The sequence below is a fragment of the Rosa chinensis genome, chromosome 4 (genome assembly GCF_002994745.2).
Source record: "Rosa chinensis cultivar Old Blush chromosome 4, RchiOBHm-V2, whole genome shotgun sequence".
Taxonomy (NCBI): domain Eukaryota; kingdom Viridiplantae; phylum Streptophyta; class Magnoliopsida; order Rosales; family Rosaceae; genus Rosa; species Rosa chinensis.
Window position 1 is genome coordinate 65,469,514 of NC_037091.1, and position 15,805 is coordinate 65,485,318.

General features: G+C 39.5%; 1 protein-coding gene across 1 annotated transcript; it reads right to left on the reverse strand.

The window, feature by feature from the left end:
* Nucleotides 1-350: 350 nt before the first annotated feature.
* On the reverse strand, nucleotides 351-2,077 carry LOC112197089 (probable galacturonosyltransferase-like 9). The gene has a single exon (XM_024337651.2). The coding sequence runs from the start codon at nucleotides 1,842-1,844 to the stop codon at nucleotides 666-668; it is 1,179 nt and encodes a 392-aa protein (XP_024193419.1). The 5' UTR covers nucleotides 1,845-2,077; the 3' UTR covers nucleotides 351-665.
* Nucleotides 2,078-15,805: the final 13,728 nt, after the last annotated feature.

Below are 15,805 nucleotides of genomic sequence, written 5' to 3' on the forward strand. Positions count from 1 at the left end.
TAATATCCTTCGGTTGACGCACATCATCCAGCACAAACCGAATAGGAGCTTACGCAACAGTTTAAGCATATATCACATCCAGCCATTAAAATACAAGTCAAGCAAAAAAAATATTCGGAAGCGCTATAGAATTATCGCAATCACTAATTGGGATGAAGATAACAAAGAGGGGAGGGCGTGTCAAGCCCAGATGCACACAAGTAAGCCCCGTGAAGCACTTTGAGCTGTAACATTGATACAGCACATCATTGAAATACAGTTCATCTCTCACTATCTTGGGTCACTATCAGATATTTCAAGCACAATAAAAGAAAGGGAAAAGAATTGAGTGAATGAAGCAAAGAAGAGTATGATAATATTCGTCATCCTGAGGGAGACCCCAGCTTTTCCATTCAAATCCAATTCACCAAAATGGTTCCAAGAACCCTGAATTGGAATCAAATCCCTTATAGCACAAAAGAAAATTCATCAAAATGTAAAACAAATTTCATCATAACCCCCATGAATTTTCTCTCTTCTTCCTCCTCCCCTCCCCCTAAAAAACCCAATTAATAATCTGTACATGAATCTATCAAAAGAATCACTGAACAAATGTATCCAAAAAATTAGAGAGAGAAAAAAAAAAAAAGAATCATAACAACAAGAAGTAACAACTACGATCATCATCAAGACAAATAGCTCGAAAACCCAATCAATGTAGAAGCAGAAATTGATGAAAAAGACTGATACTTTGCAACGTTGAGGTGCTTGTAGAGATCATAAGGCTCCCAAACATGGTCCAGAGGGCAAGCCTTCTTCGACTCCAGTCTCACCCACGGCTTGCCTTTTCCGCTCCAATGGAGCAAAGAAACCGGCCCAGGATGCAGAGACCGGCAGCTGCCTCTGACATTGTCGCCGCCGAGGCCGTGCTGGTTCCACCGGTGATCTATGGCCTCCACATTTCCGGCAAAGACAAGCAAAAACGGCGGGAGAGAACCCAGATCGTAAATCCTTCGCTTCCTCTGCAACTCCATCCAGTTCTCGATCTTCTTCCGGAAGTTTCCTTCCCGCCATCGGACTAGGTCCATGACCATGACGCCGGTGTTGAAGTAGCAGGGGTTCCGGGTCGCGAAGACCCGGGAGAGAACAGGGTCGGACCAGAAACCGTCGGTGAAGTACTTGGTGAAGTTGGCGTGGCAGTACTCCGGGGCTCCGATGACCCGCGACCCGGTTAGGGAGATATTCCAGAGCTTGTGAATGTCGTCGACTACGAGGACGTCGGAGTCCAAGTAGATGACCCGCTCCACGCACCGGCCCAATATGTCGCCCAAGTAGTTCCGGGCGTAGTTAAGCGGGTTTTCCAGGGCGACCCGGATTGAAGTGGAGATTAGGTTGATGACGGTGTCTTCCCGGAAAATATAGACCTTGAAATTGAGGGAGGGGAAAGTGGATCGGACGAGTTGGGTCAGGACCCGGGGGCTGGCCGGGTCGAACTCGGCCGCGATGAAGTGAAAGAACACGTTTTCGGGGCAAGAAGCGTGCTTCAGAACCGAGTGGACGGCGGCGACGGAGCCCCGGAGATACTCCGAGTCAAGAGTCATCGCGATGTGGACCAACGACGCGTCGCACGACGACACCATCTCGCGGTTAAACGACGTGGCGCATTCCGCTCCGTTACGATAATCCGGCGCCTCGGAGAATCGCGACCAAGCGGCCGCCGCCGAGGAAGCGTCGTCGGAAGAGCCGTCTCCGGAGGCGTCGATGGCGCGGGTGGGGAAGGAGCGAATCCCAATGCAAAAGGGAGGGAAGAGGAGGGAGACACTGAAGAGGAACGAAACGGCGGCGTATAGCCGGAATGAGAGCATTGCTGATTTAGATTTCGCCTCTCTCTCAGAGAGAGAGGAAAAATCAAACCCGAAATCCAAAGCCAAAATCCCGAAACGGGTTTTGGGTTTTTCTGTTGAGGTCCGACCCGGGATGGGTTTTGGGAGAGAGTGAATGTGGAACACCAATGGTGGGTGTCTGGCTGTTGTGGGTAGAGATAGTTATTATAGGGAGGAAGAAGAAAAAAGAAAGAGACGGTTGTGGAGATTTGAGAATGGCAAAAAAAAAAAAAAGAGAAAGGTAAAATCCAAAATTGCAATGAAATCTTTAGCCACTGGATGAGTAGAAAGACGGAAAAGCTGATCACAGTGGTGGTGGGGAAGCGTTCAGTGAGGGCTTTATGGACTATTCACTGTCACTGTCCCTGTCCTTTGCTCTCTGCTTTTGGCTTCCATTATTTAAAAAAGAAACTGCTGCTGAGCAATGAATGCTTTCTCTGTGTTTTTATGCGCTGAATGGGGTAATGTTTTTGGGGTAAAACATTTTAATTACAGATTGGTAACGTTATTAACTCGCTTCTAATTCTTATTTGCCCTAAACAAATGGTAAATTGTTTTGTTTTTATTGTGTTGGAGAGGTCTGTTCTTGTTTGGTGCTTCTTGTGCGTGATCGATGATACATATGCTTGCCATTCACCTACCACTTATTGGCTTACTTTTTCAATAAATGTTTCCCTCTGTAAAATAGCAAAGCATCTAAAAAAGAAAACAAAAGAATGATTAACCTACCAAGTATTACAATGTAGCTAACAATTAGATAAATACATTTCATCTGCACATTTTATTTTTTTTCATCTGCACATATCTCATTAGGTTCTTTTTTTTTTTTTTTCTATCTATTGAATATATGATGATTCGATGGATCAAAAATATTGAAAATTGAATTTTTAAACTACATGAAATTTGTGTCAACAAATCATAATTAAATCGAATCAGATCCTATATCTTAATAGGTTTACTGGCAATCCGTCTAAACTTCATCATTTTAAAATCTCGATAAATTTAGAAATCTGCGAAACAAAATCAATGCACATTTAAGTCGACCAATCCGGAATGAAAATGAGTTTTGAACTTTTGAATTCGGATTCAGAGGTATTAATGGGATTGCTAAACTGGCTTCAACAAAATCTGGTGTATGTGTGTGTGCGGGTGTCTGAGTTGGATGGAGATTGATTCATTAATGCCCCTAATTGACAAGCCCAATGTGAAAAAGTTAATACTCATTTACGCCATCAGAGGAGTCTGTGATTAAGTTAAGCACACAAGTGTGTGCCTTAATTTCAACGATAATAATAAATAAAAAAATCGGAATATTTATATTTAGTAACTGGGGCACAATTATTAATAACAGAGTGCCAGGTCAGAGTGTGCAGCAAAAAGAGGAGGAGGACAGCTAAGCAACATGGGGCACTTGCCCTTTTTCTTTGTTCTTGGAATAACCTAAAAATATTCGTTGCCTCCACTAATGAAATCACAGCTCACTCCCAAACTCCCAAAAAAGACCAAAACCTATAAAAAAAAAAAAGGACTATAATTTCCAGCTGTTTATTGATGTGGGCCGCTGACACTATCAAATGCAGCCTGGCGTTTTTCTCTCTATCTTCGTCCCCACGTGGTCACGTGCCGGTCACGTGGAGGGCGTTGGGGTTGCCACATCCGTCTGGAACATTCCACGGCGGGGTTTGGGCACGGCCTAAATGTGCCATATTTATGGACCTTTTCTGAATTGGTCAAATGGGATAATAATCATTTAAACGTGATTTGTTGGTGAAAATGACTCGAAACATAGACTTGAAAGTTTTTTTTGTTTTTTACCTTCTAGTTATCATTTTGTTATATCAATGTTGCTACGAGTAACTCGTCTGGTATGAAATTGGGTTAATAACAATAAAAATTTAATACGCAATATGCGCGTACAAATGAGTACTGAAACTTAACTGTTATTCTCAATTATCATAATGAATTTACTTATTTAAAGACTTTGTTTTTACATTACCCACATAACGAAACGCACAAAAGGTTAACATTTGCCTCTAGAAAACTCCTAAAATAGTGGAAAGAGAGGAGAGCAGCAATAGGTGACCACTAGACATGTATATATTGTCTTAATAGCTTCAAGCGCAATTTGCACATAAAAATTCAATGTTTCACGAAATTTAGAATTTTTGCAACCGTGATCAAATGAGTTTTATTTTATTTTTGTTTTTCTTTCAGCTCGATTTCCATTTCTTTTTCACCGTACATCTTTGATGGGTTTGGTTAATTCCATGCTTCTTAAATCACCAATACTAAAAAAAATTACAATTTACAATTTAAACTATAATTTTTCATAGTGGCAAGGAAATTCATGAAGATGCAAAGGCCAGCATAAAAAAAAAAATTACTAGTTCTTAATTATATTCTTTGCATCTGTAATTTGAGTATGTTCCTAACATTCTTCTGTTCTACAACTGTGATGTGTTTTCAATTTGGTTTATTACTTATTTTATGTAGACACTATGAGTTATGACACAAGAAAAAGCACATGATCATATAACGAATAATGAATATATGAACAAGAAAAACTATGTGCCACCATATTCATGACACAACAATGGATGTGACAACTTCCGATCATAATTAATCCTACTTATCAAAAACACATATATATGTGTCTCTGTTATTACTTATTAGTTTGTACCTATCTAACAAGTCAATTTATTGTTGTATGATTCTAAATATATATACATGTTCTCTATCAATACATATGTAATTGAACTATTGAATAATAATTCTGAGTTGAGTGGACGCAAAGGGTTAGACAATTCTTTGCTTCCATTGTGAGTGTTTGGTCCGAACTGAAAGTGGATTTTATTTTGCAGTGAACTTTCCGTCTCCAACAATTATTGTATCAAATTCTTTGCCTCTAATTCAATTTTGATTGATTTTCAAGTCTCAAATTGATGCATCCGCGCTTTATACGTGTTAAAAGTACTATTGCTTGTCCTGCACAAAAAGGAACAATATGGATTAAATCTTCAACAAAAAAAGGAACAATATGGATTAAAGTTTAAAGTCTACTTTTGAGATTAAAAACGGTTAATTAACGACGAAGCAATAGCAAGCATTGGATCCCAACTACACACACAATTCAACTCTCTACAATTCATACATGGAGTGTAGACGCTGAATTGATTAGTGCTATCATATCACTAATGTATTGCTGTTGAGAATGACATTTCGACGTATCTAACAGATTTTCTTTTGAAAACAAGATGCAAGAGAAGGTTTTCTCAAAATTGTTTGGCTGACCAATAGAAAGTCACCCTGTGGAAAAGTTTTAAAAAGGGTAAAGAAACTTCAGCTTGTCTGTGTGCAAAACGCAAGATAATATTGTTTTATTTATTTGCATACATGCCCTAATCCCATCAGCTCATCAAACAAGCTAGTTGGTCAAATTTAACACTACAAAAAGGGTAGTTGGTGAGACGCTTGAAAATTTAAATGCCAGGAGCTAGCTATTTGGTTGCAGAAGGCCAGTCGCGCATGGCTTATCGAGCTGATCTATGTATAAATCCCACTGGATTTTAAGGGACGAAACCATTTCTAACTTGATAGTCTTATTAAATTATGAACCAGTAACAATAATAATAAAATAATAACAAAAAGTTAGTTGGTTAGTGTGTAGTCAGTCATATCCATTGAATTACACATTCTTTGCAAATACGTAGTCCTTGAAAAAGACTGAACCAAAGATAAAAATCGATGTACAAATTGGTCGGTCATCCGTGAATCATCCGTGAACTTTTCAACTATAAAGGGCTGTCCATCAAACTATTAATAATGATGTACAGGTACTGTAAAGTGAACATATAATTATAATATGGATTCAAGTGAGAAAATTAAGAATTTAATTATTGCAATTGGGTATTCAGATTCCAGGAAGCACCCAACTTGTATTAAGTAATAGAACCCAGAAGTTTTAGAATATATATGCTTGGCAATGTAATCAATGCAGTGAAAAAACATTAGCTTTCAGTAATTTTTGAACAAATCAAAACTGAAACCACATCGATACATTCAGTTTTTTGAAACTAGGTTCTTGAAACTGTTGTGATATGAAATGTATGTTGAAATTAAACCCATTATAATTGGTTATATCTTCATTTTTAATTACATCAGTTGAGAACAGCTCTTATATTAGACAACAATTTTTCTCATATTTATCCTGAAACAAATGCACTTTTTTGTGTTGAGTTTTTCAGACTTTAGTTAGAAATGTTGGTTCCACCCGATTTCGAGTTAGACACATAACAACTTCTCTCATTTTTTATCATGAAACAAATGCACATGTTAAACAACAGCATCCCTCATAAAATTAATTTTTGGTTCCGCCCCCATTGTAGGAAATGCACACTCATAGACGGAGTCGTACTTGTAGCCTTTCCTTTCATTCACCCACAGAAAAGAATCAAGAAAAGAAAAAACTTTCATTGGACAAACAAATCCAAGAAGATCGATCATGTTTGTGTACGTATCTCTTATAATAGAAGGTAGAAAGGGAATTAGTACCTTAAAGTTGGAACACAACATATAGCCAGGTAGCCTTCTTTTCTGGTTTTGGAACGTGATTCCTTTCCATCTCTCTGGCACTACATAGAAACAAAGTTTAGCGTCAAACTTAGCTGCTAAAAGCGCATTATTATAACCAAAACCGATCAGAATGTCTGCTAATTCGAGTCCTGCATGCATTAGCGAATCGACGGTGAGGATTGGCTGTCAGAAATCCTTGAGGAAACTCAGGAGCTGAACCCCTATACTCCTATAGTATAGTCTCGGAGTACGTAGCAGAAGTATATGATAATTAACTGCATGCATGCATGCACGTGTGGGTTAATCACCTGCTCTGTGATTAATTAACTTTAACCTCGCAAACAAAAACAAGATGAATAATAATAATAGAGAATGAATAAAGAAATAGAAGTCGGAAGGTGGGAAGATGGGTTGGGTCGGGTCTGCATTGGATTCTCTGAGACACTGCATAAATTGAGTGACGCAACCACCACTAGCACCACCACCACAGGTCAGAGGTCCACGTACGACTCTGAGCCGGACGTACATATTTAACGTCGGTGGTGTTTGTTTCCATTCACGTGTTTTGATGCATATGAACCTTTCAAAAAGGATGGCGTTTTCAACGTGAGGTACACGTGGCCCGTTGCAAACAGGGGACTAATTGTGAATTTGTGATTGTTCCCTGCTCAGCTATGACTTGTGAGATCACTCGAAATTTTGAGGGTTTAGTATTTTGGAGTATTAAAATTTTATAAGTTTGATTAGTATTTTAGGTAACTTAATAACACATTTACTTACTTGGAATGAGAGGAAATGATTATATAATAAAAATATTTCTGCGTTTACTAACACATAAAGGAATATGAATGATTTCGGGTAAAAGTATTCATACGTTTACTAACACATAAATGAATCAGAATTGGTGTAGATCCCACCTCCTTATAAGGAATCGATTCCTTAATACTCAGGAATTTGATTACGAATGGGGAGATGAGTTTAAGGATCAACTCATCCGAAATCAATACCGATTCTTTTCTTCTCTCATTCCAATTGTTTCCGATTCATAATTATTTTCCATTCAAAATAAGTAGACGTGTCATTATTGTATATGACACAATTTGAGTTTGTAATAATTATTTTTATAGCAGTTCAGAGTATTAAAATTATATAATTGAAAATCGTGAGATTAGCTTATTGAATGAGATACTCTGAAATATAACAATAATATCACTGAATTACCGAGATCACTCGTTGTTTGTTGTACGTGTGACTCGTTGAGTTAATTCGGAGTGCTATAGAACACTTCATTTTCTCGGCGGTTTTGTTGTGTTGCATGGCTTAACTCTATACGACTGTGGTTTGTGATTACGTTATGTCTCACCCTCTCACCCGTGAAACAAGCGTGTTTCATGTCTACCTTCAGATAAGGCTAGGTGAACACAGTATTCATATGCTTTGAGCTTTCTTTGAGCTAGATCTATCTAATCTCTGACAAGGAGGATAGAGATATGTATGTGCTATCACTGCTATGTATCCATTAATGGTGGTTACGTAAGAGAAATTGAAGTTTTGCTGGTTTGGGAAAACAAGTGACCGTGAGCGATAGCGGTACATGTCGATGGAATCGACTCGATCTCATAATATGGTGTCCTTTTCTGGGCTTGCATGGGTCCCACTCATAGTTGCCTCACGTACGCAAACTTGTACCACCGACAGAGTATAGGACACTCTACGACGTCGTTTCCTTATAACTTATGAGATATTAACGAGTTCAAAACTGTTCTATCAAATTCGATTTCTCTGTTACCGTTTTTTTTTTTAAGCCATTAGTGTGCGTGATGCCGTAATCTCATTCAAAATGTATTATAACACATAATTTTATGACCAAAACTATATGTTCTTATTTACAAAAAATTTACACGCATGTGGGAAGTCAAAATTCATATTTATAACCTCTTGGAACTTGACCCCGTAGTTTTCTCTTACCAATTTTTTTTTCCCCAGGTATATTTTACCAAAAAGGGGTTCTAGTTGGACTTCCAAATTTGCTATTTGAACCTCTAATTCACTTTTTTAAATACTTAAATAGCTAAGTGCACCTCTTTAATTTTACCAAAACATCCTTGAACAATTAAATTTATTCTTCAACAATCTTTTGTTCTATTTTATTTTTTTATTATCTCTATTCAACTAAGAGAAGAAGAAGCATAATGAATTGACCAAATTTCAGATTTGAACTGGTCACGTAAGTCAAGTTTTAGGTATTAACGCTGCTCATGAGTCTTTCGGGTATTAACGCTAGAACTCGAAGAAAAGCCTTTCCTAAAAGCGAGATTCTTTGATGTTGCTTCCCTTGGTTCTATGAATCAATCCAACATTTTGAAGTGTCGTAAGCCATGAGAATTGAAGATATAAGTTTTGAAGAAAAAGTTAAGGGAAGCAGCAGAACAAACTGATGAGAAATTACAATTATTTTTTGTTACTGTTGCATTCATCTATCCCTTTCTAAAGTTGAAACAAATAAGGAGTAGTTTTGTTTACAAGTATAGAGGCCAAACTTATCTAATTTCATCTCCAAAACATAGGACTTTAATAAAAAACAATAACAATTTAAAAATCTATAAATGTTTCATCTCGCATCCAAGCATGGGAGATTGAAGGGAGAACATACTTTAAAAGTACAAAGAAAAACGTTGTTAGTTTGTCGTGGGAGGTAAGAAGAGTTTTTGTTTTTCCTTTTCTCTTTCTCTCTCTCTCTCTGTATCCTTATAAGTTATATGTCTTTTTATATGAGTTGACAAAATCCAATAACTATTGAAAAATGATGGAGGTCCATATAACAAATTTGGAGGTCCAACTAGAACCACCCTTACCAAAATCGTTGGTTATAAACTCACGAGTTTTTATCAAAAATTATATGTTTGTTCAAGTAAATCCAGAATATGTGTCTGGCCCAAACTCGAGGTTACTTACTCTAGTTGAATTAGGGTTTATATTAGAGATATTCTTGGAGAATCTTAGGAGATATCCAATCAATGTACGATTATGTTTTCATGTATAACTCTATCTCTATGCTTGTAATCCTCTATATAAAGAGGTCCCTATTATCAATGAAAGTACGATTCAATTCTCTTTCAATTCAGTTTTCCTTAAACATGTTATCAACACGAAGCCCTAACCCTGAAACAAATAGCCAAACCCTGATTCAAGAAGCTAAAAACCTTGAATTTGAATACAAAACCTTGAAGCCTTTTCTGCCTCCACCTCACACCTTGAAGAACTCGATCCCAGGAGTCCAGAACCTGCTGCCCCACCCCAAGAACCGGTCGAAAACCTACCGACCCGACCACCGGAAGCTCCATACAACTCGCAGCATATATTCCACCGGTTCACCAACTTCTGGACCTCCAATTTCCACCAAATTTTGTCACAAGAAGATACCACACCTGAAGATTTAGGAACCAGAAGAAATATCACAAAAACCTGCCAAAAACTTGTTGAACCGGCCGATTGAAAGTCTGGCAGAAAAGAAAAGAGAAAAAAAAAAAGGAAAGGGAAAGGAAAAGAAGCCCAAGACCAAGCCCAAGGCAGAGGCCCACTGACATGTCTGCAGGAGGACCCACAACCACATCATCACAGGGACCCACTGCCACATCAGCACTGCCACGTCATCACTACAAGTCAGCAGGAGGACCCACTGCCACGTCAACGCCGGTCAACGACTTTTCAGCCATTTTCCGATGACTTTTCCAGATATTTTCCGGCTACCTATTTCGAGGTATTTTTTTACTAAACGTTCCCCTTTTTTTAGAGTTTTTAAATTCAATTTCTCTTCTTTTTCGGGGACTTGCAACCTCCCTTCTTCTACGCCCCTTTCTTTATCATAGGGGAAACCAAATTAAGCCGAACTGTGGGGGTTCGTGCTCACTCCACACTTACAGTTTGTAGAGTTCTCCAAACTTAGAGTTTGTTGAGATAAAACGATCGACCGCAAACATCATGGTTTCGATCTAATCCAACCCCTCTTGGAATAGAATTTCTTGGAAGCGACTACGCTCGGAAATTCCTAATTTGTTGGAAGCGACTACGCTCATAAATTTTATTTGTTTTCGTGATAGCTTTTTTCGTTCCGAAACTAACCCTAATTTCTTGTTCTCTTTCAGAATGAGTAAGTTGAACAAATTGTACTTTGCTCCATTGGGAACAATTGGCTCTGAATATCACAGGTGGGTTCGTGATATCCGCCAGCATCTCAAAGCCGATGGAATCTTTGATACGATTCTCGAGCCTAGCCAGGACGTGTTAACTGTTGAGCAAACTCAAGCTTTGGAAGCAAATAGAGCAGCCTTAGAGGCAAATAAGGCGAAAGCCATCATCCTAATGACTCGTCATATGGATGATTCGCTCAAGTACGAGTGTATGAATGAAGAAGACCCCAGAAGGCTATGGGTCTCACCCGAAGATAGATTTGGCAACGTCTGTGACTCCCTGCTTCCTGACCTAGAAGTGAGATAGCATAGCCTCTGCTTCTGGGATTTCGAGTCAGTTATTGACTACAACTCGGAAGCACTTCACATTAAATCCTTAATAGAATTCTGTGGTAACGAGATCACAAATGAGATGTTGATTGAAAATACTCTCTCTACTTTCCCCGTCTCTGCATTGATGGTTGCTAAGAACTATTGAATCGATGTTATTGCAAGACGAATCACAAGGTTTCATGAGCTCTTTGGAGCTATGAATGTCGCTAAAAATCATGACAACATCCTTGTGAAGAACTATAATTCGAGATCTGTGGGAACATAGCATATTCCGAAATCCAATTATAGTCACGCCCCAAAGAGAGGGCTCCGAGAGTGAAACCCTAATCTTAGGAATACATTTGGACGTTCTAGTCCATATAATCGCTCTACTTGGGAAGGTAATCTCTAAAATAGGCGAACACGGAACCGAAGAGGTAAACGTGGAAAGAGAGAAGGAGGCAATGCCTCTGGCCATGTTGGTGGTGCCACCAACACTAAGAGCCATCTAAATGACGCTTTCAAGCGCCTCAATCAATGGAGTTTGAGCAAAGAGATGTATGTTCTCGATGTGGAGTGTCTGATCATTGGGCACACATTTCTAGAGCTCGTGAAGAAATTGTCACCACCTACAAAGCATATTGTGAAGCAAGAGAAGCTCACTATATGGAACAAGAAGATCATGAAGATGATCTAGAGTGAAGGGTTGAAGACTACAAATCTGGCTGGGATCAATAGATCGTCAATTCTGTTTAAGTCTTTATTTTTCCAAGAGATGTAATAGGCAATTGCCATATATTTTTGTAAGTAAATGCCAATGGTTTAGCTTTTCTTCAAAGTAGGCTCACTCAAAGTAAGTGTGATGTCTAGGAATATTCTTAGATTAGTGGTACTTAAGCGACCCTTGCTCCACCGACATCTCTGTACTCACCTAGTCACATTTATTTTGGAATTACCGAAAGAAGTTAGACGACTACCATTGTTTTGCATTAGCTATCATTTTGGATTAGATTTTGTTTAGTCAAAGAGACAATGATGTAACTCCGTTGACTTATGAATAAAATTTCGAGTTCTTTATGACTCCATTTTGATTCTGAGCATATGATTTTTGTGACTATGATGGCTGGGCCATCAGTATTAATTCAAAGACATGGAGTAGCCGAAGTTCCACTTGCGAAATGACACCTTAATTACTGTCACAGAAACTCTCTACGCTCCTAGGGCCAATCGCACCTATGAATAGCCAACGGATTCCATGCGAAAAAGCATGTAGAGAACGGAAATGAGTTCCTTTGCAATACCTTTAATGATTGCGAACAAAGGCGCATCTTAGAGAAGTTTATGTGTCTCTCTAGTGGATTCTATGTTACTATTCGAGCTATTAATCCAATAAATTTATGAGAGAAGATCTCTTGGATTTAGACACATATTGGCTTTGTCACGATAAGATAGATCATCCTAGTCATGATATAATGATCCGTCTACTAAAGACTTCACATGGACGTCATTTCTTTCGAGCGAAACGAAGCATGAATCAAAAGTTGATTTCTGGACTAAGTGTGACCAACGTAGCTGCCTAGGGAACCGCCTCCGTCCACCACCAGCCTAGGGCTGGCGCAGTCCCTATCCATGACGCCATGGATGGCGTCCATCATGGTAATGGCGCCCTAGGTGATACTGCAATCACCAACTTGCTTCAAATAGCATTTCAGACGCTCAGGCACAACTAAAATTTTCATTGGTTGCTTCTAAAGCCTCTCGCTCGTTTTACAAATATCGTTCCTTAGGGAAATTAGGACTGAGACCGTCCTATGCAAAGAATATGAAAATACTCATTATGTTCTTATATAGAATCCATGGGGATTCTATGGACTGATTCAACCAACTTGCGGACGTTTCAATATCTCATGATGTTGGTTAACACGTAAACACGCTGGTCACGTGTTGTGCCATTGTCCACTTATAAATGCTGCTTATGCTACACTCCTAGCATATATCATATGACAACGGGCTCACTCCCCGGATCATCCTATTAAGTCAATTGGATTTGACATTGCTAGAGAGTTTACATCGAAGACTTTCGATGGTTATTGCATTGGGACTAATGTTGGACATTATATTCCCATGCACACACCCAAATGGTCTTGTGGAAACGACTACGATTATAGCCTGGACATTGATAATGCTCACCAATCTCCTTATATCTGCTTGGGGTGGTGCAATATCGCATGTAGCTATGCTAATTCATTTACGACTCACATCCACTCAATGTACCACTGCGTTACAGCTAGTGACTGGGTACAAGTATCGTACTTACGCATATTTGAGTAAGCCATTTATGTGCCAATTGCGCAGCCACAGCGCACTATGACAGGTCCTTATAGACAAATGGGCAACTACATTGGATTTGAGACTCCAACAATCGTCCGCCACTTAAGGCCCTTGCACAGCGATCTCATTATCGCTTGATTTGCTGGTTGTCACTTTGATGAGACAGTCTTCCCATCGTTAGGGGGAGATAAGAACATAGATGTTCAGCAGGAACGACATGAATTGTCGTGGTCTGTCCCCACTATGTCTCATCCTGATCTCTACTAAAGTGACGAGATCAAACAAATATGCTGCAAACATGCCTACAAGGAAGGGCGTCCCTACGAGAGGACGTAGCGCCACCCTACAGAGAGGTAGGCATGGTGCCAATGCCAATGAGAGTGGCACTTTGGCGTTATAGGTCATGGCCCCAGCTAGGATGCGTGGGAGGCCCGTGGGTTCGAATGATGCTTTGGCACAACCTAATCCTTGGATCATCGACACTCAAAATCCGTCTCATGAGAATTTTTCGGGTTATGGTTATCATTGGGGGACGCCTCAACGTTAGAATCTATTTCTGAGAATATAGAGCTCTATGAAAATTACACTAGTGTACATAAGACGTGAGATAGAAACTCCATCATAATTGATGATGTAGTCACGCACTTCGTTGCACTTGAGTTTGTTGAGTCCGATGATATCGAACCATGCTCCGTTGATGAATGAATGCCAACATAGAGAGAGATTTGGCCTAAATGGAAAGATGCGATCCAGGTTAAGTTCGATTCTCTAACGAAGAGGAAGGTTTTTGAGCCATTGATACCAACACCTCCTAACATAAAACCTATTGACTAATGGGTCTTCGTTAGAAAGTGTAAAGAGAAAAAGAGATGACAATCTCGCCTTATGGCGCAAGGCTTCTCACAAAACGCCCTGGAATCGACTATGATGAGACATATTCTCTCGTAATGGATGTCATTGCACTCCACTACCTTAATAGTTTGGTAGTTTCTGAATAACTGAACATGCAGCTTACAAATGTGGTCACTACGTATCTCTATAGGGATCTAGATACGAAATATACATGAAGGTTCATGGTGAACTTCATCTACCCAAGTCAAGTGACTCTAGACCAAGGAGCGCGTTTACAATAAGATTGAAACACTCACTAAAGTGACTACTTGATTGGGAAGGGATATGCCCACGCGTTTCTATAACAAGTTTCGGATTCTATCGCGATTCATGTTGGACATGATCTTCATTGGAAGCTCTTGAAGAGTTAAGGGAAATCGCTGAACATTTGAAATCCGAGTTTGAAATGAAGGATTTTGGGAGAACACGATTATGTCTCGGTTTGGAACTTGAGCATCGTGTCGATAGATGCTTAGGCATTTTGACAAGGTTAAGCCTTCAAGCACCCCCATGATCGTCCGTAGTCTTGATCCTGAAAAGGATCCTCTTAGTCGAAAGGATGATGACGAAGATGTGCCTAGAGGCAGAAGTGCCTTACTTAGTACAATAGGTGCATTATTGTACTTAGCTAAATGCACAAGACCAGACATCTCATTTGCAGTAAGCTTGTTAGCTAAGATATAGCTATGCGCCAACGCAACGCTATTAGGATTGGTGTAAAAGATATTTTTCAGTACTTGAGATGTACGATTGATATGAGCTTGTTCTATCCCTACAGAGAGATGATGGATTCGGACCCATCACACACTAGGAACGCCGCCAACACTGGCCTGCGTCCACTATCCCTATCCAAAACGACATAAGTATTTTGGAAGGTTTTACTGATGTTGGGTATCTCTCTGACTCATACAAAGGTCATTCCCAAACTGGTTAAGTGTTCACTATGGGTAAAGACCGTGATATCTTGGAGGTCTACAGAACAGACCCTAGTCGCTATATCTTCGAACAGTGCAGAGATTATTGCTCTTCACAAAGTGGTTCGTGAATGTATATGGATTGGATCCATAATTACGCATGTTTGAAAGAATTGTGGTTTGAAGTCTACCACAGATGAGCCTACGAGCATATAGGATAATGCAGCTTGTTTTAAAGCAAGGCTACATCAAAAGCGATCACACCAAGTATAATCAGCAACAACAAACTCTCCTCAAGATCAAGGTGAACTAAGTTCAATCTGAGGACAGTGCAGCAGGCTTGCTCACTAAGTCATTGCCTAAATTCCACGTTCGAGAAACATGTTGGTAGCATCGTTTGCCGAAGTTATCCGAACTCCAATGACCGTAGTCGTCAGGGGAAGATGCAGACATCAGGGGGAGGTGTCTACATGTATGGTCTCGAAACGTGAATGGTGTATTGTGCTCTTTTTCCCCTTCGACCGAGATTATTTTTGTCCCACTGAGTTTTTGTTACTCGGCAAGGTTTTTAATGTGGCAACGAGAGAAGCACCACGTTTGGGTGACACAAGGGGGAGTGTTCAAGTAAATCCAAAATATGTGTCTGGCCCAAACTCGAGGTTACTTGCTCTAGTTGAATTAGGGTTTATATTAGAGATATTCTCGGAGAATCTTAGGAGATTAGGAGATATCC

Excerpts from the sequence above, each read along its gene's own strand:
- LOC112197089 (XM_024337651.2), bottom strand. The coding sequence starts at position 1,844 with ATGCTCTCATTCCGGCTATACGCCGCCGTTTCGTTCCTCTTCAGTGTC.